Genomic DNA, 25801 nt, shown 5'->3' with positions numbered 1-25801 from the left:
CTCAAGCGGAGCGCTGGAAGGGCCAGCAGCCGTCGGATCACCTCTGATGTACGTCGAGAGTGACCGACTGAAGGGGAACGTCTTGGTTACATATGTAACCCTCGTTCCCTGAAGGAGGGAAGGGAGACGTATGTCCCGTCGCCACGGTTGTGGGCAGTTCGCATGCCAATGTCCATTGGGTCTTTTAGTTTACACTCAAAGTGGATTGGTCTCTCAAGCGAGATCCCAATCCGTCCTTCAGGGAACTAGGGTTACATATGTAACCGAGACGATCCGTGTGGAGGGAATATCCTCATCTCTCTCCAGGTGAAGGTACTTCAGCAGAGCCAATCAGAGCAGACCATTGACGAGCCGTTGAGTGACAGGAGGAGTGGCAGCAAGAAATTAGCACACAAACAAAAAGTATACACAGAGAGAGAAAACAGACACCAACACATCTCACATTTTCACAGAGATATACAAAGAATAAAATAAACAATATGTCTTGGGATGTAACAAGTGTAATTATAGATGTATTTACAGAAATGAATCAAGCTGTAATTATATGCAGGTATGTTTTTTAAATATAAGTACAATGTAAAAACATGTAAGTGTACAATAGGTTCATTGTATCAAATGAATAACATAAATGTTAGTACATAAAGACACCTAATATAAAATGGCATTTTTTTTTCAAATAAAATGTGTAACCAATCGTGTTCCTGTAGCTAGAGCTTGGACATAACAAGAGCAAGATCCTGGATTTTATTATTAGAAAACACATTTCGTTGCACACTGTAATTTGCTTTGGATAACCAACTGTAAACCAACTGCCAAATAAAACAGTTCTCATGTCTTGTTTGTGTGCAGTTCTGATGTTTATATAGGTTGTGTGTGGGGGCTCATCCTCATCACTGTACGTTTATAACTAACTGACTGCGGCTAAAAACAAACATCACAAAACAGTTTCACTTTCCTGAGACACGTCACAGCTTGTTTCCACTAGTAGTGTAGCTGTAAGTGTAGGGCACGTGTGTTCAGATGACTTCCTCTCGCTGCATGATCTGCATGATGAGCGCTGAGCTGGAAAGCACCAAACACACACACACACACACCGCAGCTCAGTCCAACAGGTAGGACAAACCGTCGCACAACAACTTCTGTTGCTTAACTCTTACTTTCCAGGTACACTTAAACAGACCTGGATTAAACAAACAAAAAAATTATAGTGTGTTATTAAATTTTCACGTTAAATACAGTTATGAAGTTAAATGTGAATTGCAAATATTGAATTATGATTAGGGTATAGTTGATTCTGTTGTTGCTATGTTCAGAGTTGCGTTATCTGATGAATTGCATTTCACAAGGTGTATTCCACCATCGTTTTTCATCTATCATGATGTTTGCTCTATGCCGTGCAGCGGAAACTACACACACTCTCTCCTGTGCCAACAATAAATAAAACGACTCTAACTGAAGAGAATAATAAATCAGCAGATTTGCATACTTGTGTAACCCGAGTTCCTCTATTTGCTCAACATGTGCTCTCAGTTTAACGGCACACTCAGCTTTACATTAAATATTGATTCTAATGACCAAAATCTTAAAATTACTATCAAATCCAAAATTCAAGGCTGACAGATCCATGAATTGGGGCAGGGGGCGTATAGACATCAACACATGAGACATGAGCACACAGAGGTACATTTAGTGGGCAGAAGTACACCCGCATTCGTCACACACACACTTCCTTCAGGCTTGTACAGGAAGGGAGGTGACATTTGTGAAACCTTATACGAACGTTATAATTTCATCACATATAAAGTAACCTGTCTTGAGTCACTCTAGAGAGCCACTCCAAAAATGTTAATGCACTAGATATGAAAATATCAAAGGATAAAAAGTGCATCTGCTGTAGTTCATCATCCACTGTCGTTTGTCAACCATTTTGCTTAATCTTTTGCTTAAATATTTGTGTGACGTGTGTGTGTGTGTGTGTGTGTGTGTGTTTGTGTTTACTCAGTAAAATGAATTGGAAGAAATTTCTTAGTTGTTTTAATTTGATTCCACAGTGATTTTCTGCTGTCTGCAATAAATTAAATCAAAGTTTGACCATGCCATCCATGAATGCGTCGTGTTCAAGCTCGTGTTCAGCTAATATGTCTGACTGGGAAACAGCCATGAACAAGCTCTACACCTGGTTCTACCTGATCATCTTCATCCCGGGTCTGCTGAGCAACACCCTGGCTCTGTGGGTGCTGTGTCGATTCATAAGGTCAGCGGCTAAGCATTGTTAATACCTTCATTAAGACGGATGCACACTGTACTATTTGGCTCACGGTTTGGCCTCTGATAAAATCCTGGCCGTGTCAGAAGTTTTGAGTCCTGCAGTGATTTCTCCCATGACAAAATGTCAAATGTCAAATCAAAAACTAATAGCACCACAGAAAATGATGATGAGATTAACATGCAGACAACAACAAACCACCACTTGTTCCACACGTTTTAGTTTTTATCCAGTTCTCTTTTCAAGAAAAGCCATGATCAAAATGAACGCTAGACATGGTAGTACTGTAGCTATACACCATTTCTATCCGGCATGTAAAGCAGCTCATTACATTCACAGTACGTGTCATTAACTGGTGATGAAACTGTGGACGAGTCTCGATCGCCGTACAGTCTGACGTGCAACAGTCGTAAAGCACTGCTATGACCCGTACAGTCTGTACAAGCTGGTTTACAGTATTACAACTATCATTATTAGTCACTCTGTTCAGAGGTGTTGCAATTAGCTTTTTAGCATGTTGACAGGCCTTCTGTAACTATTTTAATGATGGTAATATAAAAACTTTTTGATATGTTAAAGGTTTAGTTCACTTCAAATTTAAAATTTCCTGATAAGTTACTCTCCCCCACGTCATCCAAGATGTTCACGTCTTTCTCTCTTCAGTGGAACAGAAATGCAGGTTTTTGAGGAACACACTCCAGGATGTTCTCCATATAGTGACTTCAATGATCCAACGGGTCGAAGGTCCAGATGTGAATTTCGCTATGTCACAACTAAGTCGTACAATTTGTCCCCGGTGATGGGTAGGATTAGGGGCGGGGTCAGGAGTAGGTCATGAACTCTAAAAAAATTTACGATTTAGCAAAAGACGTAAAAAGTATGCACACATTTCCATGAGATCGGGTTGCGTAGTCACGTTAAAAGGTCACGCGATAGGTAGGCAAAAGTACCGATCCAGTGTTTACAAAGTGAACTTGCAAAGACTAAGTCAAACCCCCTTTACTAAAAAAGGTAAAAAAGAAATCGACGGACGATTTTGAAGTTGAGAAAATTAGATAGTTTAGAGTTTTTCGGCATACCGCGGTACCTTCTTCTGCGTGAACTTTAAAAGTGATAATGTAATGTGGTTAAAAGCATTTGTGGTTAAAAAGTGGTTTGTGGCTGAAACTCACATCTGGACCTTCGACCCGCTGGACCATTGAAGACACTATATGGAGAACATCCTGGAGTGTGTTCCTCAAAAACCTTCATTTCTTTTCCACTGAAGAAAGAAAGACAAGAACATCTTGTATTAATTTACAGGGAGAGTAAATTATCAGGAAATTTGAATTCTGAAGTGAACTAATCCTTTAAATTATTCCTTGTCAGTTCAATGTAATTGTGATAGAACTGATCAAGCCTGATCAAGGCACTTGTTTTTCTAAGATGTATTTCATGAGGTCAGTTTAGAGTTGCATGTGTCTTCTAATGCCACGGATTCTCTTCGATTCACAGCAAAAAGACGAAAGCCATCATCTTCATGATCAACCTGACCATAGCCGACCTGGCTCACGTGCTGTCGCTGCCACTTCGGATTCACTACTACATCCAAGGAGACTGGCCTTTCGGCAGTGGGTTGTGTCTGCTGTGCTTTTACCTGAAATACCTTAACATGTACGCTAGCATCGTGTTCCTGGTGTGCATCAGCATCCAGCGCTGTGCTTTCCTCATGCGCCCGTTCCGGGCCAAGCACTGGAAGTCCCGCTACGATGTGTGCATCAGCATCGCAGTGTGGGTGGTGGTGGGGCTCTGCTGTTCACCCTTCGTTTTAATGAGGAAACAATCCGGAAATGAAACAAACCACTGCTTCAAAGATCTCCCAATGCGAAAGCTGGATTTTCGCTTAGCCATTTCCATGATGGCCGCTGCTGAAGTCTTTGGATTTATTGGTCCATTAATTGTCATCATCTTCTGTACTTGCTTGATAGTGAACTCTTTGCGACAGCGGACCCACAAGGAGCAGTCCACTGGCAACACGAGGAAGGCCTTGCGCATGGTGAGGGTGTGCACAGGAGTCTTCCTCTTCTGCTTCGCCCCCTACCACATCAACTTCCTGTTCTATCTGATGGTTACCCAGTGCATTATAACAAACTGTGAGGTGAGTCAGGCCATTCGACAGTTTCACCCGATCTCTCTGTGCATGGCGAGCCTGAACTGCTGCCTCAACCCGCTCATCTACTACTTCCTAACCACCGAGTTCAAGCAGCAGCTGTCGAACCACGGCAGCTCGGTGCTCAGGGGCCGGCTGATGAGCATGGAGAGCACCAGCTCCTACAGGGAATGAGTGCATCAGCAGTAAAACCAGCAGTTCTGTTCAAATACGTGCATTTAGTGTTGGGCTGCAATAAGCAACTATTCAGAAGTGATGGCGATTTCAAAACACTGTATTATGAAGCTTCGAAACCTTTCCGAATCTTTTGTCCCGAATCAGTGGTTCAGAGCGTGTATCAAACTGCCAGAGTCACGTGACTTCAGTAAACGAGCTTCGTTACGTCATAACTGTTTCCAAACGTTTCGAAACAGTTCGAAATTTCAATGGTTCAATGCTGGGGGCAATGATCTCTGTCAACCCATGAATCATGAGGAGTCACTGAGAACCAATGAACAAGTGTCTGTGGGATTAGCTGATCTCTGATCAGTTTTATACATTTGTAGACGTTTTAATTAGACATTAGTATAAATAAAATGAATAATGGTAGTTAGAGTCTTATTGGCCTGTTTAGCTGAGCCTTTCATCGAACAAACAAAACAAACCCTGACAATTGATAAGATAACATATACACTTGATAATCTTATTAGATGATTAGATAATTCCATTTAAAAGATTTTACTTTCAAAAAAAAAAAAGTGCAATGTGGGTTCTACATTTGTAGACGTTTTAATTAGACATTAGTATAATTAAAATGAATAAAGGTAGTTAATAGTCTCTTATTGGCCTGTTTAGCTGAGCCATTCATGGAACAAACAAAACAAACCCTGGCAATTGATAAAAGAACATATAGATAATCTTATTAGATGATTAGATAATTGCATTTACTTTCAATAAAAAAAGGTGTTTTTATGCATGTTTGGGCCAGGCTTTTGTTGCATTTACACTGTTCTGGCCACTAGGGGTCACCATAGATACGTGTCAGATTGTTTCGAAGCCTCGGCAACGTACGGCACATTTGCTGAACCTTTTTCAGTGTTCCATGAATCCTCGATTTGCCCACCACTTCTATTCAGTATTGTTTTGTTACATCATGCCTACATCTTGCCTTTACGTTTTTTTTTACAATTGCTGAGACACATTTCTTAAAACCTTCACCCATTTTCTCACAACATTAAAGGCCCACTGAATTGCCGTGGGACGTGCATTGTCTGATGCGTTGACGTAATCTCCATTGGAACAGGAAGCTAAGGCGGGACATATTGAATGGCTCCGCCCCCTTTTCAAATAGCCAATAGCGTTTAGTTTCCCTCACAGACTGTGAGTTGTAATTGCCAGCACCATGGAAGTGAATCCGAGCGCTGATGATACGTTGGATTCAATAGTAGGGGATTCATTCATTTCACTCTTAACCAACATACAGTTGGAAAACTGAATAAAACTCGAGCGTTTGAGCAACCAGCTTATTCATAACCTTAAGCCTATTCATACTAAAAGCAAAAAAACTTATATTTTGATTTCAGGGGGCATTTAAACACAAAACCAAATCTTCAAACTATACTCCCAAAACCCCCGGGTTCGAGCTGAGCTCTGCAGGACTGATTCCTCGTCCAAATACCCACATTTGCGGTCCTGGTCACTTGAGAGCACGTGTACGCGACAGTAAGTGCGCAAGACGGCCCCATGTCCTAAAAAATGCCAAAGTGCAGTGCACTTAATGCACACTAAACCCACACTAACTCCAGTGCCACTTCAAGGCTAAGCGTATCCCATCATGCATTGTGTTCGGGAAGTCATGTGCCCCGAAATCGTGAGATGTCAAGGAAAACATTGCACTGTCATTTAAATTATTTAGATGCATATAATTTGGTAGTTAAAAACATAAAGTGTTGCACATTTCATTGGTTTATTTTGCACAACATTTGCAACTGTTTTTATCACTTAATTCGAAGCAGCACAATTTTACATTTGTCTCGGTTACATTCACATTCTGTTAGTTACGCATCGACTACTGAACAGACATGTAGAGGCTTATTTTAAAATGTAATAAATAAAAGCTCTGTAAACACTTGCATTTTTTGCAAGACAATAAGTGTGTCCCATTGAGTAATCTTAAGTTCTACACACACTTGCAGTCTTTAAGCCTACCTTGACACTTGTGCTAAATATAGGAAATGCGTCATGCAAGTAGACGAGTGGTAAAGAGCACACACCCGCAAGTGTGGATATTTGGGCAAGGACTGAGTTTGCTCATGTTCGAGTTGTGCAGTTGCATCTAGATCAAGCTGAACGTGAGTGAGATTATGCCTCTGCATCACGTCTTCAGACTGAGGACTTTATCCACATCGTCTCTGCAGGCGAAGGGAAATCCCTAAACCCTTAACAACACCTTGCTCTTCCTCTTCCCCATCATCCTCAGTGCACTCTGAGCTGCCGGCTTATATTATGTACAGTTGATTTGATCACATCATTAGAAACAAGTGTGAACATTTTTGAGCCGTTGTGTGTTAACCATGACAACTGTGTTGTGTTGTTTCACATCACAGTGTAAAATGTGTTTTGGTGAATGTGAGTGTGTTTAGAGTTTTGCAACAACAACAAAATACATGTATTTGTAATCTGACATGTATTTGTATTCATGCAAATGTATTCTGACTGCATGAACGTGTTTAATGTTTTGTGATTTATTCGACAAATGGGTTTAGGGTTGAACAATACTGAAGTATTTATTATGTGCTAAATATTACAACATAAACTGAAACATTGTCTATCAAGTATTGTTTTGACCAAAATGCTTCGCTTTCATTGCGTAGTTGCAAACGCTCTATGACGTATTTGAAGTTTAATAGTGACAGGCATTAAAGACAGATTCATTTGAATAGAAGTTATGAAACTATTTTCTATTGACTGCATGACAGAGACATTTTTATATAACGCAGACATAAAGTTCCAACAGGATGAACTGATCATGTGAAAATGCAAAACTAAACTAAGTATTACATTTAATTTATCTTAAGACTGAGCCAACTGATCCTATACATTTCAAACACCAGGTTATTTGACGAAATTAAAAATAATGGGAAAAATATTGCATATTCATCGATCTATGGAGATCAGATAACAAAAATGAGATATTGCTTTCACACTTTTCATGTGTACTTGTTTACCTAATGCAGAATTGTATTGTATCTAGAATAGATTAGATTAAATGTTCAATGTGTTAATGTTTAATAAATTAGATTAAATGTGTTTAATGGTGTTTAATTGTAATGCAGTTAAATGTAAAATACATTTGAAAACAGTTTAATTAATTGATGATGTGTTTCTCCCTCATTTACTTATAAATGCCCTGAAATTAATTTGTTGTATCTGTGTCTTGAATTAGTTTCTTGTTCGCTTCTTGTATGGAAAAGAACAACATGAGCCTTCACCAGAACATTTCCCTTTGTGTTCCACAGAAGAAAATAAATCATGTTTAGAATGACATTAGGGTCCTTAATCTTCATGGGAGTTGCAGTATGCCGTTGAGGTAGTGAGATGTGTCTGGGATTTGAATAGTTCACTATGCAGGATTTTCAGCAACTGTGGAAACACTGTGTTCAGACTTGGCCCCTCCCCATGGGCGGAGCACCACCAGAAGCCACGCCCCCTGTCCTGTGATGACATCAGTTGCTGCTCACCCGACTCGAGAGGATTCCAGCAGGAAGATGTGCGATGAGCTATTTTGTAAATATTGTGTTTCATGCATTTAAAAAAAAAATATGTTAATGAAAGAACAGTTACGGCAATAGTTAGATGACCGGATGTAATTTGCGAGCAAGTTTTGGCCATATTCAGTAGCTCGCTAATAAGTTTTCATAAGAACATAAGTGCATACCTAAAAATCTGACTAGTTAAAGATAATAGGCAATGGCAACATTAGTGAATTGCTATTGTGTTGAGATACGACAACATAATGCAGCTTCCTGAGCTTCAGAAACAGAACATTAAGTCCCGCCCTCACCTGCGTTGTGATTGGCTGGGGCAACACACCCGGTGACCACAGATTACAGCCCAGAAACATGCCGAAAATAAGACATTACAGGTATAGGACGATGTCTCTGTGCTCATGAACACCACAGACTTGTAGTGGACCATAAGCAAGATTAAGTCTATACTTTATTTTATTCTCGAAAATCCTGCATGGTGTACCTTTAATAAAAGCATGCATTAAATCACTGTCTTCACTTGAGACCTTTACATTATATCATTACATTATCCTAGTTTACACACATCAATACAGATTTTCAGGGAATGTGAATATGCAGCACAAGAATCAGGATCTAGCTGTCAGAGTTATGTTATGTTTTGTCTGAGTTATTGTTCAATTGCTGTTTTTCCTTTGACCCACATTTCCCCATGCGTCTGACTCTTTAATCCCGCTTCACCGGTGTCTGGTTAATTAGCCCTCACAGTCACGTCTCCTCGTTAATCAACTCATCAGTTCCTTTTCAGTCTATTTCTTGTCCTGTATTGTGTTGTGTTTATGGTTATGTGGTAGTTTATCTCCTAGTTATTCTCGTTTGAATTATTAATTTAAAGATTATTCTGTTGGACTGTGTTGTGTGTGTTTTACAGCCAGTAACACTAGCATGTGGTCGTGATGGGAAACCGAGGCTTTCTGAAGCATTTGAGGCTTTCATCAAACTGTGCCGAAAAAAGGTTCATTACTCTAAGCTTTTAACACAATGTGCATTAGTGACATCTGGTGGTCAAACTGGTTTTCTACACCATATCTGACAAATCACCACAGAGAAGAAAAAGCACGACCGAACACAGCTTCAGAAGTCCGTGACATACAAGAGTGGGATCAATACGGTTAGGGTTAGGGTTAGTAACCCTATCTAAATGAAGTCCACTCTCATGGGTTAACAATGTTTATTGTCTGCTGTTACAATTGAAGATACTGATATTTTTTTACCTTGTCTGTTCAAGGTCAGGTTTTTTTCTGTTGTGTCTTTTTCCAAATTCGCCTGATGTCCTCTGTCTGATGTGATGCTGTGTTGGTGCCTGTATACTGGGTTTGTCCCGGCCTTCCAGTGGTTCTGAGGAGGGTTTGGACTGGCGAGCTTCCCTTGAGTTGTTCTTGGATCTTTCAGTTGAGGAAATCAAGTATTTGCACTGATTTGAACTGCGAATGGTAGGAAAAAAAAAAGAGTAATTTTCCTCATCTTTTTTTTTTTTCTCGGATGGAGACCTTTTTCATCATCAACAGATAAAGGACAATTACCTTTTTCTACAGACTTTTCAAACTCTCTTCAAAACTCTTTTGTTGTTCAATTGGGTTGCATATTGTTTATTTGGGGTTTACTTTGTTGAAACCCAAAGAAAAAAAATTGAGATCTAAAGAGACAAAGGAAACCATAGTAAGTTTTGGGAAGTTACATTCTGGTTGAAAAGCAAATACATAACCATATTTTTATTTTATTTTATTTGTTTATCAACTACTGTAAATCACCTGTTGTCATATTGAAAATTTACAGTGTGTGTTCAAACGAGTGTTCACTGTTGTTGTGGCATCTTTCTCAGCAGCGAATCTATTTCTTCTGAAACGCTGGTCCATAGATTGGCATATAACAAGTGGTTTATTCATATACTAGTTAATAGCCAGAGAGTAAGCGCTACACTACCACTTATAGGAGCTACCTACATCTAGGTGCCTTCCATTTATCTATCAACAACTGGATGTCTGGAAGCTAGTTTTACAAAGCAGCAGAAGTCAGTTTGTATGTCTACATGCCTCCCTAGTCAACACGTTGATCTCACAGTGATCTCTCCATATGATCACAATGTGAGGTCACAGTGAGTTAAAAGTGTAACCGCACTGTGCACTCACTGTGTGCTCATATTATGGTCACAATATGAGCTCATCCCAGCTAAAAAATTTATTGGACGTGGACTCCAACATCACTCAGATGTCAAATTTTGGTTGAAAATTAAAATTGGGTTGACGTCTAAACATTTTTCTGATGTCAGGATCCAACTTTATTAAACAACTCCACAAATAGCATTACTAGCTTCACTTATTACACACAAAAAAATTTGAGAAAATTTGAGAAAATCGAAAGATCAGTGTTTGCTTTAGTTGGGTCAAGAGCCTTATATTATTAACTTGAGATTTTGCTCGTCTGCTGTTACTGATTAATAACAGTCAGACGGACAAAGAGAAATTGTGATCTGATGGTGTCAGTTATGTTATGGCATAATCCTATTGTGATCTGAAATGATCAAATCATATTTAGATAGTTTGGTTTAACTTGTCAATACAGCAGCTCTATGTTTCTAAATCATATAATTTTCAGAATTTTAATATAATCCAATAATAGTTGTTCTGATCAAAAACACAGACATCAATAATCAGCCTGTGAATCTCAACAATGGTGACAAGAATAAAGCATGTTGCAGTGGCTGCCACCAATCAACTCATTAATGGCTCCCATCATGCATTGCGGAATTAATAAATTATGATCTGATTTGTCGAAGTAATTTCCTTTTCCTAACTGAATATTTTGCTCATCACCATTGTTGAGATGCATAGACTGAATCTTCATGTCTGTGTGTGCCTAAAACTAAGTTTTGTTTTTAAAACAACTTTAAAATAAATTATTCCGTATTTATTTATCAAAAATTCTGGATATTTATGTAGAATCACAGTTATGCAGTAATAAACAACATAAATCTAAATCAGAAATAAGGGTTCAGTGATCAAGTTCAAATTATGATTGTCATAACATAACCAATAGATCACTTTTTTTCTTTGTTCATCTGTCTGTTATAATAACAGCAGGCACACAACATTTTAAGTTAATAATATAAGGGTCAAGAGCCCAACTAAAGCAAACACCGATCTCCATAATGGTGGCTTACAATTTGTGATTTTCTCCTTCTGTGATTCTGCTTGTTAACATCAGGTGCTCATCACTAATGCTCAATCATCACTCAGTTAATAACTTAATTATCTCATTAACTTTAATACTCTTGAGTGTTCATTAAACACTCATATTTTAACACTTAACACTCTTGAGTGTGGACTCATATAAACTCCCAGGAGTGTTAATTTAACACTGGAGTGTTTGCGGTGAACACCGGAGTTTTTGCTGTGTATATACTTCACATTTTCTCTTTCTATAACAAACACAACAGCAAGAGAAAAATTAACATCAAATAGTCAAGGCCAAAGAGCCCAACTAAAGCAAACACTGACCTCCATAATGGTGACCAAACCAAACAACTACTTTCAAACCAACTTTGACATCTAAACCTCTTTTAAGAGGATCAGTCCTGTGTCTGCTGGGAAACTTCCCGCTAAACCCTTATAATAATGTTAGGGGATAATGTTCTATCAATGTAATCACTAAACATTTTTAAAATGTTTTTAGAGACTGTTATCCTACTTTTTAGGAGAACATTCTGGTAACAAAAATAAAATTAGCTACAGAAACCATAACATAATATAATGCTCTCAAAACATTCATAGAACAATAACATTTCTAGCTGGGATGAGCTCATATTGCGGCCATGAGCACACAGTGAGTGCGCTGTGAGGTTACACTTTTAGCTCACTGTGAACTCACATTGCTCACGTTGTGACCACATGATGAGATCACTGTGAGATCACCGTGTTGACTGGGTCCCAGTTATCTAATAACTGGATTAGAGTTACTTAGCAAAATACATATCTACAATTCAACACCCTGCCTCAGAGGTAACCAGCCTTAACCAGCGCAGTCAGTCTGTCTGTGCCTAGCTCTATCCTGGATGCCTTCCAGTTATCTGGCAATGAATGGCTGCCTTTGAGTTACCCAGTGTTAAAACATCACCTCAGCTGCCTTGGAGGTATCTAAAACTCATCAGGCTGCCTCAGAGTAAGCCAATATTACAACGCTGCTTAGAAGTCAGTCTGGCTCTATCTGAATGCCTTCCAGTTATTTGACAACAAACCGCTGCCTTTGAGCTACCAAGTATTACAAAACATGTCTAAGCATGTCTTAAAACTTATCTAGCAACAACTGGATGCCTAAAGGAGTTTTGGAAAGACACCCACTCAACCATGCCTTTGGGCAGCTCACTTAAAACTAGGTTGTCTTGTAGCTGTATAAGCAGACTGGGAGACATAGACTAACGCCTAACTACATAGTACTACACATTAGGGGTGTAACGGTACGTGTATTCGTACCGGACCGTTTCGGTACAGCACTTTCGGTACGGTGCACATGTGCACCGAATGCACACTTTCACGTAAATTAGGCTAGATTTGTGTGCGGAACATAGGTCAATTCCGAGTTTCCACACGAACATATTAAGTGTCGGAAGTCTCCGCGTTGCACGGATTAAATCTGATTAATCGTTTTTGTGATTCAAATACATGTAAAATAGTACCATTGCATCTGTCTTCCTGTGTGCGGAAATTTGTTTATGTTGCTGTGACAACGAAACGCGTGCACACGCGGCTGTGTTAAGAGCGCTTGTAGCTCCGTGCGAGCTGATGCACTCATCTGTGGACATTTCCGAATGCCTTTCTGTTAAAAGCGGGCTTTCCACACAAACAAACGTACATGTGTCATTAGTATGAGAAAAAAAATAGGATTTTAACTCGGGTCGGGCTCGGACATAAATATCGCATAAATAAAGATCACCACATACACAGCACGCTCGCTTTAGCCCAGCCTCTAGCTAGCTAGCGTCATGGCCAATATTGGTTTGAGAGTGTTTTATTTAGTGGAGAACTTTGCAGCAGTATTTTATTTCTTATTTGTTTTTTTATTTTATATATTTTCTATTTATTAGCCTATATTTATTAAAAAAAGTGTGTTTAAAAAAGTGTAAACAAATTGTTAAAAAAAGTTTATAGTAAACAACCAGCAGTTTAATGTTTTGCATTTCTTTCCCTTACTGTACCGAAAATGAACCGAACCGTGACTTTAAAACCGAGGTATGTACCGAACCGTGATTTTTGCGTACCGTTACACCCCTACTACACATAGCACAACTCAGTCTTACAACCACCCAAAAAATGAATTGGCTGCCTGGAAGATAGCTGGCACTAACTGCTGAGCCATTACCAAGTAAACTCTGTCCTGCACGGATAGGTAAGTAGTAGGCTACTTGCCAAAATAAGTTGAATGTTCACCACTGCCAGCTATTTGAACATGTTGACTGCATTTGACTGTAGGGGGTGGGGAGCGCCTTCCATGCAGCGCTGCCTTGAAGACTACGTTGGGGGCTTAAAACACCATCGAGCGGCGTTACGTTGTGCGTCAAGTCCTGTGAAGGCCTCGTCGACTAGACAGTGACCGGCACAGATCCTCAGTAAAGACCACAAGGGCCAGACAGGTCCTCCACACAGACCCCGGAAATCTCCGGAATCTCCGGCGAGCGGGCCAGCTTTGGCTCCACACCGGTGTGATGAATCCATCTTCAAGCAGAAGGACAGGATGAATATTTGAATGCTACCGATCCCGATCTGAATCCTGACGTGATGCTGCCTGAGTCATAATCACACTGTTCATTCGTTGGCCAGAGGAGAACTGAGACTGAGTCTGGTTTCTCACAAGGGTTTTCTCCATTCTGTCCCTCATGGAGTTTGGGTTCCTGCCACTGTCACCTCTGTCTTGCTTAGAAACTCCTCACTACATTCAGACAGCACATCCAGACTTTAATACACTGTGAATACACACTCGTCATGCGACTCATTGCATCAGGCCATAAATTTGTTATTCCTCTAACAATTTTCATTTCATTCTTGAGATTTTGTATACGTATAGCATCCCCCACTCAATCATTATTTGAATCACATACAGTATTTATTAACTTATCCATCAAACCAACCATCTGTCCTCTATATTGTTGTTTAAACATACAGTCTATGATATCTTTTACACAACATATATTACGCATGGCACACTCGCACTCCAGCTGCTCATGCACGGCCTCTCCAGAAGTGCACGTCTTAGGCCGCTTTTTCAGAACATAATTTTCTTCTTTCTTCAATTTTCCCATTAAAAAAAAAAAAGTTACTAGCCAACACCAGGAGTTTTGATCATTTTCACAAAAAAAATCATGGCCCCCAGAATATTCTGTTTTCATGAATATCTGACCATGCAATATATCAAAAGAAAGAACAGAGCCTCTGCTTTAAATAAAAAAAGTATTCTAGCTTCATGTATTCTTTTTTTCATCAACACTTGTAAGGCCCACTCGTGCACTTACAAGTAGCTTACTGGTTCACATAGCATTGCACCTGAGAATTGTAAAATTGATAATTTGAAATGAGCAGCCAACCGGGGAAATAACTGCACGAGGGTAAGTGTGTGGTGGGATGGGCGGGAGTGAGCATGTTTCTGGTCTAGGATTGGGGTTTGAAGGGGGGTTAAGTTAAGGGCTCTCATAGCCTGTTGAGTAGTCTGATGCTCCGGTAACGTCTTCCTGATGACAAACGGGAGAAAATTTTGTCATTTTTGTGCCCATCTCTTTTTTTACTTCTTTTATTTGTGATCATACACTCAAAACATAACAACTACACATTTAGATGTAAGCCTTACTTAACCTTTTCACACGCAAGTTTAAAACATTCTCCCTAGTGTGAGTTTTTCAAGGTGACTGTTATTCTTATCGTATCACTTTATTGTTTCCATTAGTGATGCACCGAAATGAAAATTCTGGGCCGAAACCGATACCGAAATTTTAGGATGCACTTGGCCGAAAACCGAAACTGAAGCCGAAAATGGCTTCTTTTAAAAACTTTAATATATTTATTTATATTGCTTAATTTTTAATGGATCTGAAATGAAAAATCACAAACCAATAGAATAATCATCAAACTTTTATTACCACTAAGTTACATAACAAAACCTAAAATATTTGATATATTATATATATTTTATATTACATGCACTTCATGAGTCTCTCTCTCTCTCTCTCTCGTGCATGCTGGGAGTGTGTGTGAGGAGCTTGAGTGTTTGTTGGGAGCGAGTGGTTTTCTCTTTTTCGTACTTTTGTTTGTTTTATATGTTTTTCCCCTCGGTAGTTCTTTTTCTAGTTTAGGTAGAGGACAGAGAAGGGAAAGGCGCGCGGTTTTCTAACCGCGTGCGTCAGACAGACGCCGGTATGGAGTCTGTTCCCGGGTCAGCTCTGTCACTCCGGCATGGTTGCAGGTGTGTGCCAGAGCCTGGAGTGACAGTGGAAGATCTGCTCGTAGTTATTGGGGAGCAGATCGGTTTTGATAAAATATTGTCGGCATCTCGAATGAATAAAGCGATTGTGGTATTTTTGAAATCTGAACCGCTGGTAAATCAGTTGACTGTGAGCGGGTTATGGGTTAAGGAAACGTTTGTTGCTGTTAGCCCATTATCCGCTCCGGCAACTAAAATTACTATATCAAATGTGCCTCCGTTTGTGTCGAATGACACGATTACGAAAGAGTTGCAGAGGTTCGGCAAGATTGCGAGCCCCGTAAAAATGATTCCCCTCGGGTGTAAAAATGCGGCGCTCAAACATGTACTATCCTTTAGACGTCAGATCTATATGTTTCTTACTTCACCTACGCGCACTCTTGAAGTTTCCTTCCGTGTGAATCACGGAGAAAACTCGTTTATGGTTTATGCGAGCACTGAGAGCTTGAAGTGTTTCGAGTGCGGTGATTTGGGACATAAACGCTTCGCGTGTCCACATCGAGATGAGCAAAGGCCGTCCACATCTAGAGCTGATACTGGAGTTATTGTGGAACATCATAATGCTGTAGCAGAGCAGAGGAGTGTGGAACGAGATGGAGTGACAGAGGAGGTGAAAAGACAAGAGGAGGTGAGTGTTAATGCTGAAGGTGTGGACGACATTGATGCTATTGTACAGATTGGCTCGCAGACTGCTGCTGTTTCTGATGTTACTGAGATGAATGATGGAAGAAAAGGAGTTTTAGAGGAGATAGTGGATGATGGAGCTCAGGCAGGAGGCTCAAAGGAGAGTATTGCTGATGAGGTAGATGAGTATTCATAGTCTACTGATGATGGGATGAGAGAAGGTGAGCAGTGGGCAGGTGGAGAGGCTGATAATGATCTATACACTGTGGAAGAGATTAATGCTTTCTTAGATGAGACAAAAGGAAAATCTGGGGTTGAAGTTGATGATTATTTTCCTGACATTGAAAAGTTTGTTAATTCTGTGATGAAGGCAAGAAAAATGAGTAGTTATCAAGAAATCTCACAACAAAAGAGGTTCCGTCTTAAAAAACATCTAACTGTTATAAGACAGAGTAAAAAATTGGGAAGAGAAAGATTAACGAGGGGAACAGCAAAACTTTTATGATGGCTTTTAACTTCGTTTCTCTTTTCTGTCTTTTTCTCCTCCTCTCTTTCATGGATTTCTTGCGGGTGGGATCCCTTAATATTAATGGGATGAGAGATGGGAGGAAGAATGGGATATTATCAGAAATGATTAAATTGAAGGATTTAAGTGTAACTTTCCAGCAAGAGACCCATAGTACTTGTAGCAATGAAGTTGACTGGGGATTATGGTGGAAAGGAGACTATGTGTTGAGTCATGGGACTAATTTAAGTGCCGGTGTAGCTGTCCTTTTTTCCCCTTCTGTTAAAGCCAAAATTCTATCAAAAAATGAAGTGGAGCCAGGAAGGTGTTTAATAGTAAAGGCTGAAATTTGTAATTTTATTTTTTTGTTTGTGAATATCTATGCTCCTAATGTTGGAGCGGAACGTTTAACACTTTTCAACAGGTTAGAAAATATAATAAAGGAAGAAAAAGATGATGTTTTTGTGTGCTGGGAGGAGACTGGAATTGCACTACTGATTTTACACTAGATAGAAATGGAGAGGAGCCTCATGCAATGTCAGCCACCGTTTTAGCTGGTGTTGTAAAAAAGCTAAGTTTATCAGATGTGTGGAGAGAACATAATCCCCTTACAAAGCAATATACGTGGGTGAAAGTTTGTAATGAACATATTTCTGCTGCTCGTTTGGATCGATTTTATTTGTCATACAATATGAGAAATAGAGTTGTTAATGTAAATATTATTCCCAATGCTATTTCTGATCATAAATTCATTACTGTTGCAGTTACTTTGGCTATAAACACTCATAAAAGTTGTTACTGGCATTTTAATACAAAACTCTTGGAAGATAAGCAATTTTGTGACACTTTTAAACGTTTTTGGGATACCTGGAAAGCAGAAAAGAGTCTATTTGATAATATTACACAGTGGTGGGAAGTTGGGAAAGTGCATATAAGAGACTTGTGCCAAAAATATGCATCTCATTCCTCTTCTCAATTAAGAAAAACTTTGGAATGGCTGGAAAGAGAGATTTGTGATATTGAAAAAAAAATGACTGATAATGATGATGATAATCTAAAAGATCTATGGACTGAGAAAAAAAAATCAACTAAGCTCATTTTTAAATGAAAGAGTTAAAGGAGCTCTCATAAGAAGCCGTTTTCTGACTGTAAAAGACATGGATGCTCCTACTACCTACTTCTTTAATCTAGAGCGTAAAAAGGGCCAACAAAAGCAGATGTACTCGTTGAAGGATGACAATGGACATGTCACTTCAGATCCGATGGAGATGCGTAGACTTGCTGTGGCTTTTTATTCAAGATTGTACTCTGCTGAAAGCTCAGATGAACACTGCAGGAATGAGCTGCTTAAGGATCTTCCGGTTCTAACTGAAGAACAGAAGGCTTCTTTAGAGACTGAGCTGACTTTCGATGAAGTTACCTTGGCCGTAAAGGGTCTCTCTTCAGGTCGTACTCCAGGACTCGATGGACTTCCTGGTGAATTCTATAAGTTTTTTTGGGAAACTATTGGTGAGGACTATTTTGAAATACTTAAAAAATGCTTTCTCGATGGAATTCTCCCAACAAGTTGTCAACGTGCTGTCCTATCGTTGCTCCCAAAAAAGGGTGATTTGACACTTTTAAAGAACTGGAGGCCAGTAGCGATTTTATGCACTGAATATAAGATTTTTTCTAAATGTTTGGCCAATAGACTGAACTTGGTGTTACAAGAAATTGTTCATACGGATCAATCTTACTGTATAAAGAATAGATCCATTACAGATAATCTTCATCTAATAAGGGATGTCTTTGATTTTACTCATTGTAATGATGTTAATTTGGGGTTGCTATCTTTTGACCAAGAAAAGGCTTTCGACAGGGTTGACCATGTTTTCCTTTTTGATACTTTGAAGGCTTTTGGTTTTGGAGATATTTTTATTTCAAAAATTAAACTTTTATATACTGAGGCAAAATGTATGATTAAAATGGCTGGTGGATTGAGTATCCCGATAAGTGTAAACAGACAGGGCTGTCCGCTCTCAGGTCAACTGTACAGTATTGTAATTGAACCTTTTCTGTGTAAGTTGAGGAAAGAGTTAATGGGTCTAAAGGTTAACAATATATCTTCTAATATTAAACTTTCTGCATACGCTGATGATGTCACAGTCATAATACGAGAACAAAATGACATTCAGATGCTTAAGGGGGCCTTAGAGTGTTATGGCAAAGCCTCCTCAGCGGCTGTTAATTGGGGTAAATGTGATGCTTTGTGGTGTGGAAAAGATTTTAAAGGCCCAGTACTTCCCGGTGGTTTACAGTGGGGAAGAGTAGGTTTTAAATACTTAGGGGTATTTATAAGGACAGAAGAGTACAAAAGGAAAAACTGGGAGGGCCTTGTGGAGAAAGTGTGTGCTCGGTTGTCTAATTGGAAATGGTTGCTACCCCAGTTATCCTACAGGGGGAGGGTACTGGTTTGTAATAACTTGGTTGCATCTTCATTATGGCACAAAATGGCAATACTTGAACCTCCGGAAGAGCTGGTCAGAGAAATCCAGCAGCGACTGGTGGATTTTTTCTGGACAGGACATCATTGGTTGAAGGCGGCGGTTCTTTATCTGCCGACACATGAAGGAGGCCAGGGGCTGATCGACGTCATGTCAAGAGTAAAGGCTTTCAGAATCCAGACGGCACAGAGACTGCTGTATGGAGAAGAGGTTAGCTGGGCGGGAGTTGCCTGTGCCCTCCTGAGGAGAGCGGGAAACATGGGACTAGACCGGCATCTCTTCCTTATGGAAATTAATAAACTGGATCTTTCTGGACTGAGCTCTTTTTATAGATCCATTTTGAGATCATGGACACTTTTTAAGTTTTCAAGGAGTGGAAATGGGACACAGACATCATGGCTGAAAGAGGAACCGCTACTGTTTAATCTTGAATTTGATTTGGATATTTCTAAATCAGACACCCTCAGAAAAGCCATGTGGAAAGCAAAAATTGTAAAGATTTGGCTTTTAAATTGGGACTAAGATCAATCAGATTGGCACAAAAAGTGTTGAATCAGATTTTAGAGTCTCTGCCACAGGACTATAGACTGGCACTAGAAACGTTTGAAGAGGAGGTGGACAAATGTGTGTTTCCAGAGCTGAGTGTCTCCGCTGAGACTGGGACATGGCAAGAAAAGGAGGGTTGCTTGTTATCTTTTAAGACACCACAGCTGGTTTTGTTTCAAGATGCCGGAAAGAAAGACTTGTATACTCTGTGTGTTAAAATATGGCACCTTAAAACACTAGAGAGTGTCAAAGAGTCAAAATGGCAGGAGATGTTTGGGCTGGGCGCTTCCCCTAAAGGTAGCTGGCGGTCCGTGTACAAACCACCCCTGGAGAAGAGATCTGGAGATCTTCAGTGGAGAATTGTACACGGGATTATAGCTACAAACAGATACAGAGCACACCTTGATCCACAGGCAGGGGTGGGTTGTCCTTTATGTGGAGAGCAGGAAACCGTTTTTCATTTGTTTTTAGAATGTGAAAGGCTTCAACCACTTTTTTATAGATTGGAAGAGTGGTGTAATACTCTGGGGGAAGTTTTTACACCGATATTGTTCATTTATGGACCAAAATATAAAAGTAAAAGGAAGGAAGTTCATGTTTTAATAAATTTTCTATTTGGGCAGGCAAAATTGGCCATATGGTTGTCACGGAAAAAACTGTTGAGTGGTGATGTATCAACTGATGTGGTGTCCATTTTTTTGAATTTACTAAAAGCTCGCATTAAAATTGAATTCACTTTCTATAAATTGGTCAGAGACATGGAAATGTTTAAATATAAATAGGGAATAAATCAATGTATTTGTAATGTTGACAATGATGGTTGTTTGGAAATGTATATTTAAGTGTATCTGGGTTTTAAAAAATTTTTTTTTTCTTTTCTTTTTTATTTAATTTTTTCCCTACCTGGAAACATTGAAAGTGTGACAGTTTTTTAACTTTTTGTAAATAAATAGACCCCTAAAAGTCAAAGTCTCTCTCTCTCTCTCTCTCTTCTCTCTCTCTCTCTCTCTCTCTCTCTCTTCTCTCTCTTCTCTCTCTCTCTCTCTCTCTTCTCTCTCTCTCTCTCTCTCTCGATTCCGGAGGTTTTAACTAATTCGCGGGCATCAGTGAGCCGCTATCAATATGCGGGAGACTCCCGGAACTTCCGGGAGCCTTGGGATGTCTGCATTTCTATACTAAAATAATATCGCCATTATAATTATTGATTTTTCATTACGCTATTTTTTGGTGCCCTCTCAGTGCGTGGTGGGAGCGGCGGCGCTGGTTGTCCTCATCTGAAACTTTAAAATACTTCCATACTGCTGACATGCTCAATCTTTGCAGACGCGTGCAAACAGCTCGACCGTGAGTGAAACCTGCTTGAGCACGGAGGGGAGGGGAGGGGTGGGTGACGAGTGACAGCTCGACCGTGCAATAGTATCTGTCTGCATCCTGCAAGACTTCAAGTTACGCCCCTTCAAGTTACACCCACTTCCAAACTACCGCGAGAGCGATTAGAGAACAGTTCCGTATGCTTTTTAAATCGCCCTCGCACGAATTTAACATAAACTGAACTGGAGTTAATTAAAGGGACTCTTAGCTGTTCAATAACAGAAACCTCTGAGATGACATCTTCAAAATGCTTGTTTTGTCTGTATTCAGTAAAGCAAGTTGCAATTGTCCCGATACGGTGGTTGGAGCGAGGACTTAAATGCAGGTCAGGGTTTAATTTCTTTATTAAATAATAAAATCAAACAAACACAACAAAAACTACCCCAAGGGGGAAAAACAGAACCGAACAGACTTGACTTGACTTGAGGCAGGGAAACCATGAAGGGACGCAACATACAAAGACATACCATGACCAACAATGACGATCCAGCACAGGACAGCAAACACAGGGAGACTAAATAGGGAGCCAACAAAAGAGGGTAATGAACAAAGCAGGTGGGGAAGATCAATCAATTATCAGGTAACGAGATGGGAGGGGCTAGACAATTGACAGGAGAGCACATGGCACAAGGAATACAAGACAAGCCATGTGCTCACAATAAACCAGACTAAACAAACACAGGACAAACTGGGAATGTCAGAGCTCTGTCACCAACCAGAATATAACCCAGACCGAAGTGACAGAACCCTGACAGCAATCTGCATTAGTGCCAAAGGTATTGCTAGAAACCATTTTGCAATGTATTGTATTTTCCATTATTTGTCCCACCTCAACTACTTCGGAGCAAGCACTAATATAGCTATCCTTTTGGAATTGGGCTTTGTAAAACTTTTTATAAATATTTATAAATAAATATTTTTTAATATCTTTTCATGTCATATTGTATGCCTGATGTGCTGACAATTAAATTAAATTAATAATTGCTGCAAATATAGCAAAGTTGTGTTTGTACTTCAGTTGTAATTTTTTTTGTGTGTGCATGTGAATTCAGCAAGCTGAATGAAAAGAAAGAGATAATCCTTGTTAACAACATTATGTTTAACATTATGAATCCCATTGAATTAACTAAAACTGCTTTAGGTGGAACTGAGGAGAAGGGAAAAAACTAAAGCTGCGTCAGAGGGCGCTAACCCTGTGCTGCCATCACTTGGGCCTTATTCCATTAATACAAGTCCAATGCCAGTAAAGTAAAGGCAACAGCTGCATATGTGAAAAGGGCTATAGACACCATTAATGGACATTTTGTGAGAGAGCATGAATTAGATTTACTGGAAAAATTCACTCACCATCATTATGAAGATTCCACAGTCAATGCCGAATTGTTGTTGAGGGAGTCCCTGTTTAAAATAAATAAAAAATAAACAATTAACAGCAAACTACAAAAGCTTAAAGATTTAGAGATTTGTGTTAGTGTGAAAGGGCCTTGCTTGGTGGTTTGTAGGGTTTGTAAGTGTAAAACGAGAAATAGTTATAATTATAGAAATAGAAATAAAAGTAGCCCAAGTTGTGCCAAACCAATCATTAAAAAAAGAAAAGAAAAAAAAAAGGTGATATGCAGACAAAATGTCCTTTGCAAATGATATTTTACCTCAACATCCATGCCTGTTAATTCTGTCAATGGTCCAGACACAATGTGCTGTGCAACAGACCTGATAAAAACAAAAATGGCATCAGAAACTTTTAGAAGTACTGGAGCACACAAAGTTCTGTCGAGGAACACGTTGTTTTTGAGCTACAGAACATGTTAGTCTGAGGAACACGACTGGCAAACAGCAGTAGTTCAAACAGTTTGAGGAAGTCTTGTGAACACGACTAAAATTTCAAACAATCTGAGCAAGTCTGGTGAACACGACTAACATCATTGCAAACAGTTTGAGGAAGTCTGAGGAACACGACTTCCAGCAAACATCTTCCTTTAGAAACCTTAAGATGTTTCGATAAGGTCCGTGTGCAAAGCCTTGTCCCATGACTGAATATTGGGAATCCAGGAACAGAACCTCTCTTTTAAGTGGCTTAATAACCTACAGGGAAAATAGTCTTGGAAATGAGTCAACAACTCTTCACCATTACGCCACAGATAAAGTCAATTGCAGCCAGGATTACAAAAGACTAAAAAGAAAGGAGGACCTACAACTTAAATGTGTTGGCTTTTTTCAGTATGAATCCTTTCCATGAGTGTGGTTTTGTAATAAATACAAAAAATTAACTTACACACAGCAGAAAGTGCTCTGGGGTCCATAGGGGGAATATCAGGGCATCTTTCTTTTGGGGGTCCAACTTAAAGAAAGAAAATATAGCAAAAACTTAGCTCTGACTTTTACCACTTATTTTATCCATTATTTATAATATTTATTTTTATTAAATTTGAAATGACAGTTGAAGCTCCTTTTTTAATTGTTTCCATGTTGTATGACCTTAAAGTGTTATCTTGTTGTGTGTTGCTCCTTTTTTTTTTTGAAAAGCGTTGTATAAGATATAAGGGTTATCACTATTAGTTAAATGTATTGTGGGTACTTACTGGAAGACAGAGGAAAGGGCAAGAGCCACGTTGGTGGAATATGGAGATCCACAATGTAAACATCTTTCCCCTGTAGAAGATATCTCTATCAGTAATTACAGGCAGTAGTTGTAATTCAAATGAATTTGTCACAAATATCTGTATAAAATGACAGACACACCTGATGCTGAAATATTTCATTGATAAGCCTAAAGCAAGCATTTCCCACCTGCAAATACAACACTTTTAACCCTAATTCCAGAAAAAGTGCAATTACTTCAAAAATCAAACTAAAAATGTTCCCCACCGTTGAATCCATTTCCCTTCTTAGTCCCAGGGATACAAAGTTCTCTCTTGTGAGGCATGTCTGACCATCTTTTACAATCATTTCATTCATTGGTGTGTCCTCATCCAGTACATAATTCACCTACACATTACAAAGAAATGCAAGCTGTGTCAAACAAAAAAAGGGATTAAAGGGATCCATGCCAGGGATTAAAGCAAGATAATATTTGTGAGCCTGAAAAGTTGTCCTGGAGGAAATGTGTAAAATGTAATGAATTATTACATGAATTTAAAACTGCTCTATGTCTGAAATCAGGCATGGTGCCTGATAACTCTAAGCTCTGACACTTAAAGAATTGCAAAATACAAAATAAAATGACAACACAATAACATAAATGTGAAAAGAAATTGTGATAAAGTAGTGCAACCACATACCAACTGCTCTTGAAGGGGATGATGCACTCCTAGTGTCCATGAGGCTCGACAGGGCCTGAGGTTTGATGTCAAGGTCAGACCCTCACACTGCTCCCCACAGTGGTCTGCCATGTCCACATCTGTAGGGACATTCACACGCACTGCAAAACAATGACAGTTCTGAGCATTGACAGTGATAAGACGTTTAAAAAATATTATATTTTGGATTATGTAGGCAAACAAACATTTAAACAATGTTATCCATCTGTGATGTTTTGTTGAACGGTAGTTGCCTAGATGCAGACATTTTTATGTATCTTTGTTCGTTTAAGTGCTAGTTCTTTTAAAACAGATCTTAATGTAAATGCATCAAAATAAGGAAATCAAAGTATAACCACCCAAAGTGGCTTTTCCATGTGCGTCAAGGGTGACATCTCCATGAGAAACTCGTTTAAAGTCCTCCATTGTCTGCTGGTTAACGTTCTCATTGTGGTGATGTAAAATTGTTACGCATAAGGAAGATGTGGCTTGCTGGGGAGAGAGAGTTCATGAAGTAGTTGTTCTTTCGCATGCCAGAGAAAAGCTGCTCCACTGTTTGGGAGTTGACCCACCCACATAGCTCAGGCACAAGTCCAAATTAACCTCAGAGCATCCTTTCCATCTCTTGTTTCCATCTCTTCCATCTCTTTCCATCTCAGAACCAGTTGCAGGATGGCCATTAAGATCAGGTGGGTCTTTTTTTAACTGCAACCATGGCAAATTCTGTTTCAGTTCCCCTCTCTTGGCAGATGCAATATTTTCTGGGGTAGCTGCAGCCATTCTTCCTTCATATGGACTGAAGGGCAGTCTCTCTGGTTCCCGAAGGTTAGTATGACTTACTAATCCACGAGCAAAATCATAGATCAACAAAGCAACATATCAGCATAATCGCGTGGGCTTTCAGCTCTTATATTGAATTTGACCGAGTTCACAATGCCACAAGGACACATGATCACTGCCCAGCCACCTTGAAATGGAAATACACACGATTAGCTTGAGCATTAACCTAGCTGTCTTCAGGTACACGTACAGACACATAGTGACATGTTTACAACAATTAAATATTTTCTTATGTCATTAGATAAATAGAACTACATATATGTAGGATACTTACCAGATACTCCCCAAACTTTTTGAAACACTTTGTCATAAGTGCTCCTTGTTTTCATCTCCTCCCTCAAACAGAGGAGAAGATCCATTTTGGAGCCCTTTGAGTCAATGCGACATTCTTTGACAAGTTTCCTCAAGGCATCAACCTGTGTAAAAGTAGATGCAACAACAGCCATTAATTACAAAGCAGGATACATCACCG

The 25801-nt window shown here is 39.4% G+C and overlaps 2 protein-coding genes across 8 annotated transcripts; one reads left to right on the top strand and one right to left on the bottom strand.

The window, feature by feature from the left end:
* Positions 1-1018: 1018 nt before the first annotated feature.
* On the top strand, positions 1019-7811 carry p2ry10 (P2Y receptor family member 10). Its single transcript, XM_079630750.1, has 3 exons — positions 1019-1112; positions 2052-2254; positions 3761-7811. Exons 2-3 carry the CDS (start codon positions 2094-2096, stop codon positions 4587-4589), a joined length of 990 nt encoding a protein of 329 aa, XP_079486876.1. The 5' UTR covers positions 1019-1112; positions 2052-2093; the 3' UTR covers positions 4590-7811.
* Positions 7812-9341: 1530 nt separating this feature from the next.
* Positions 9342-25110, bottom strand: LOC307008348 (uncharacterized protein). Of its 7 annotated transcripts, none has more exons than XM_079631091.1 (10): positions 24849-25110; positions 24472-24611; positions 24059-24202; positions 23933-23980; positions 23773-23842; positions 23466-23531; positions 23178-23275; positions 22843-22903; positions 22541-22591; positions 13472-14914 (listed from the first exon to the last, which is right to left on the bottom strand). In XM_079631091.1, exons 4-10 carry the CDS (start codon positions 23971-23973, stop codon positions 14699-14701), a joined length of 603 nt encoding a protein of 200 aa, XP_079487217.1. In that variant the 5' UTR covers positions 23974-23980; positions 24059-24202; positions 24472-24611; positions 24849-25110; the 3' UTR covers positions 13472-14698. The 7 variants fall into 7 exon arrangements, with proteins under 7 accessions (XP_079487221.1, XP_079487217.1, XP_079487222.1 ...); XM_079631096.1 differs by having other exon boundaries at positions 13472-14918; positions 24059-24178; XM_079631090.1 differs by having other exon boundaries at positions 24059-24178.
* Between the last annotated feature and the right edge of the window lie 691 nt (positions 25111-25801).

This window comes from Phoxinus phoxinus (assembly GCF_949152265.1).
Source record: "Phoxinus phoxinus genome assembly, chromosome: 12".
NCBI classification, from domain to species: domain Eukaryota; kingdom Metazoa; phylum Chordata; class Actinopteri; order Cypriniformes; family Leuciscidae; genus Phoxinus; species Phoxinus phoxinus.
Note: the sequence above shows the minus strand (reverse complement) of the source record. Positions and strands in the feature narration are given on the sequence as shown.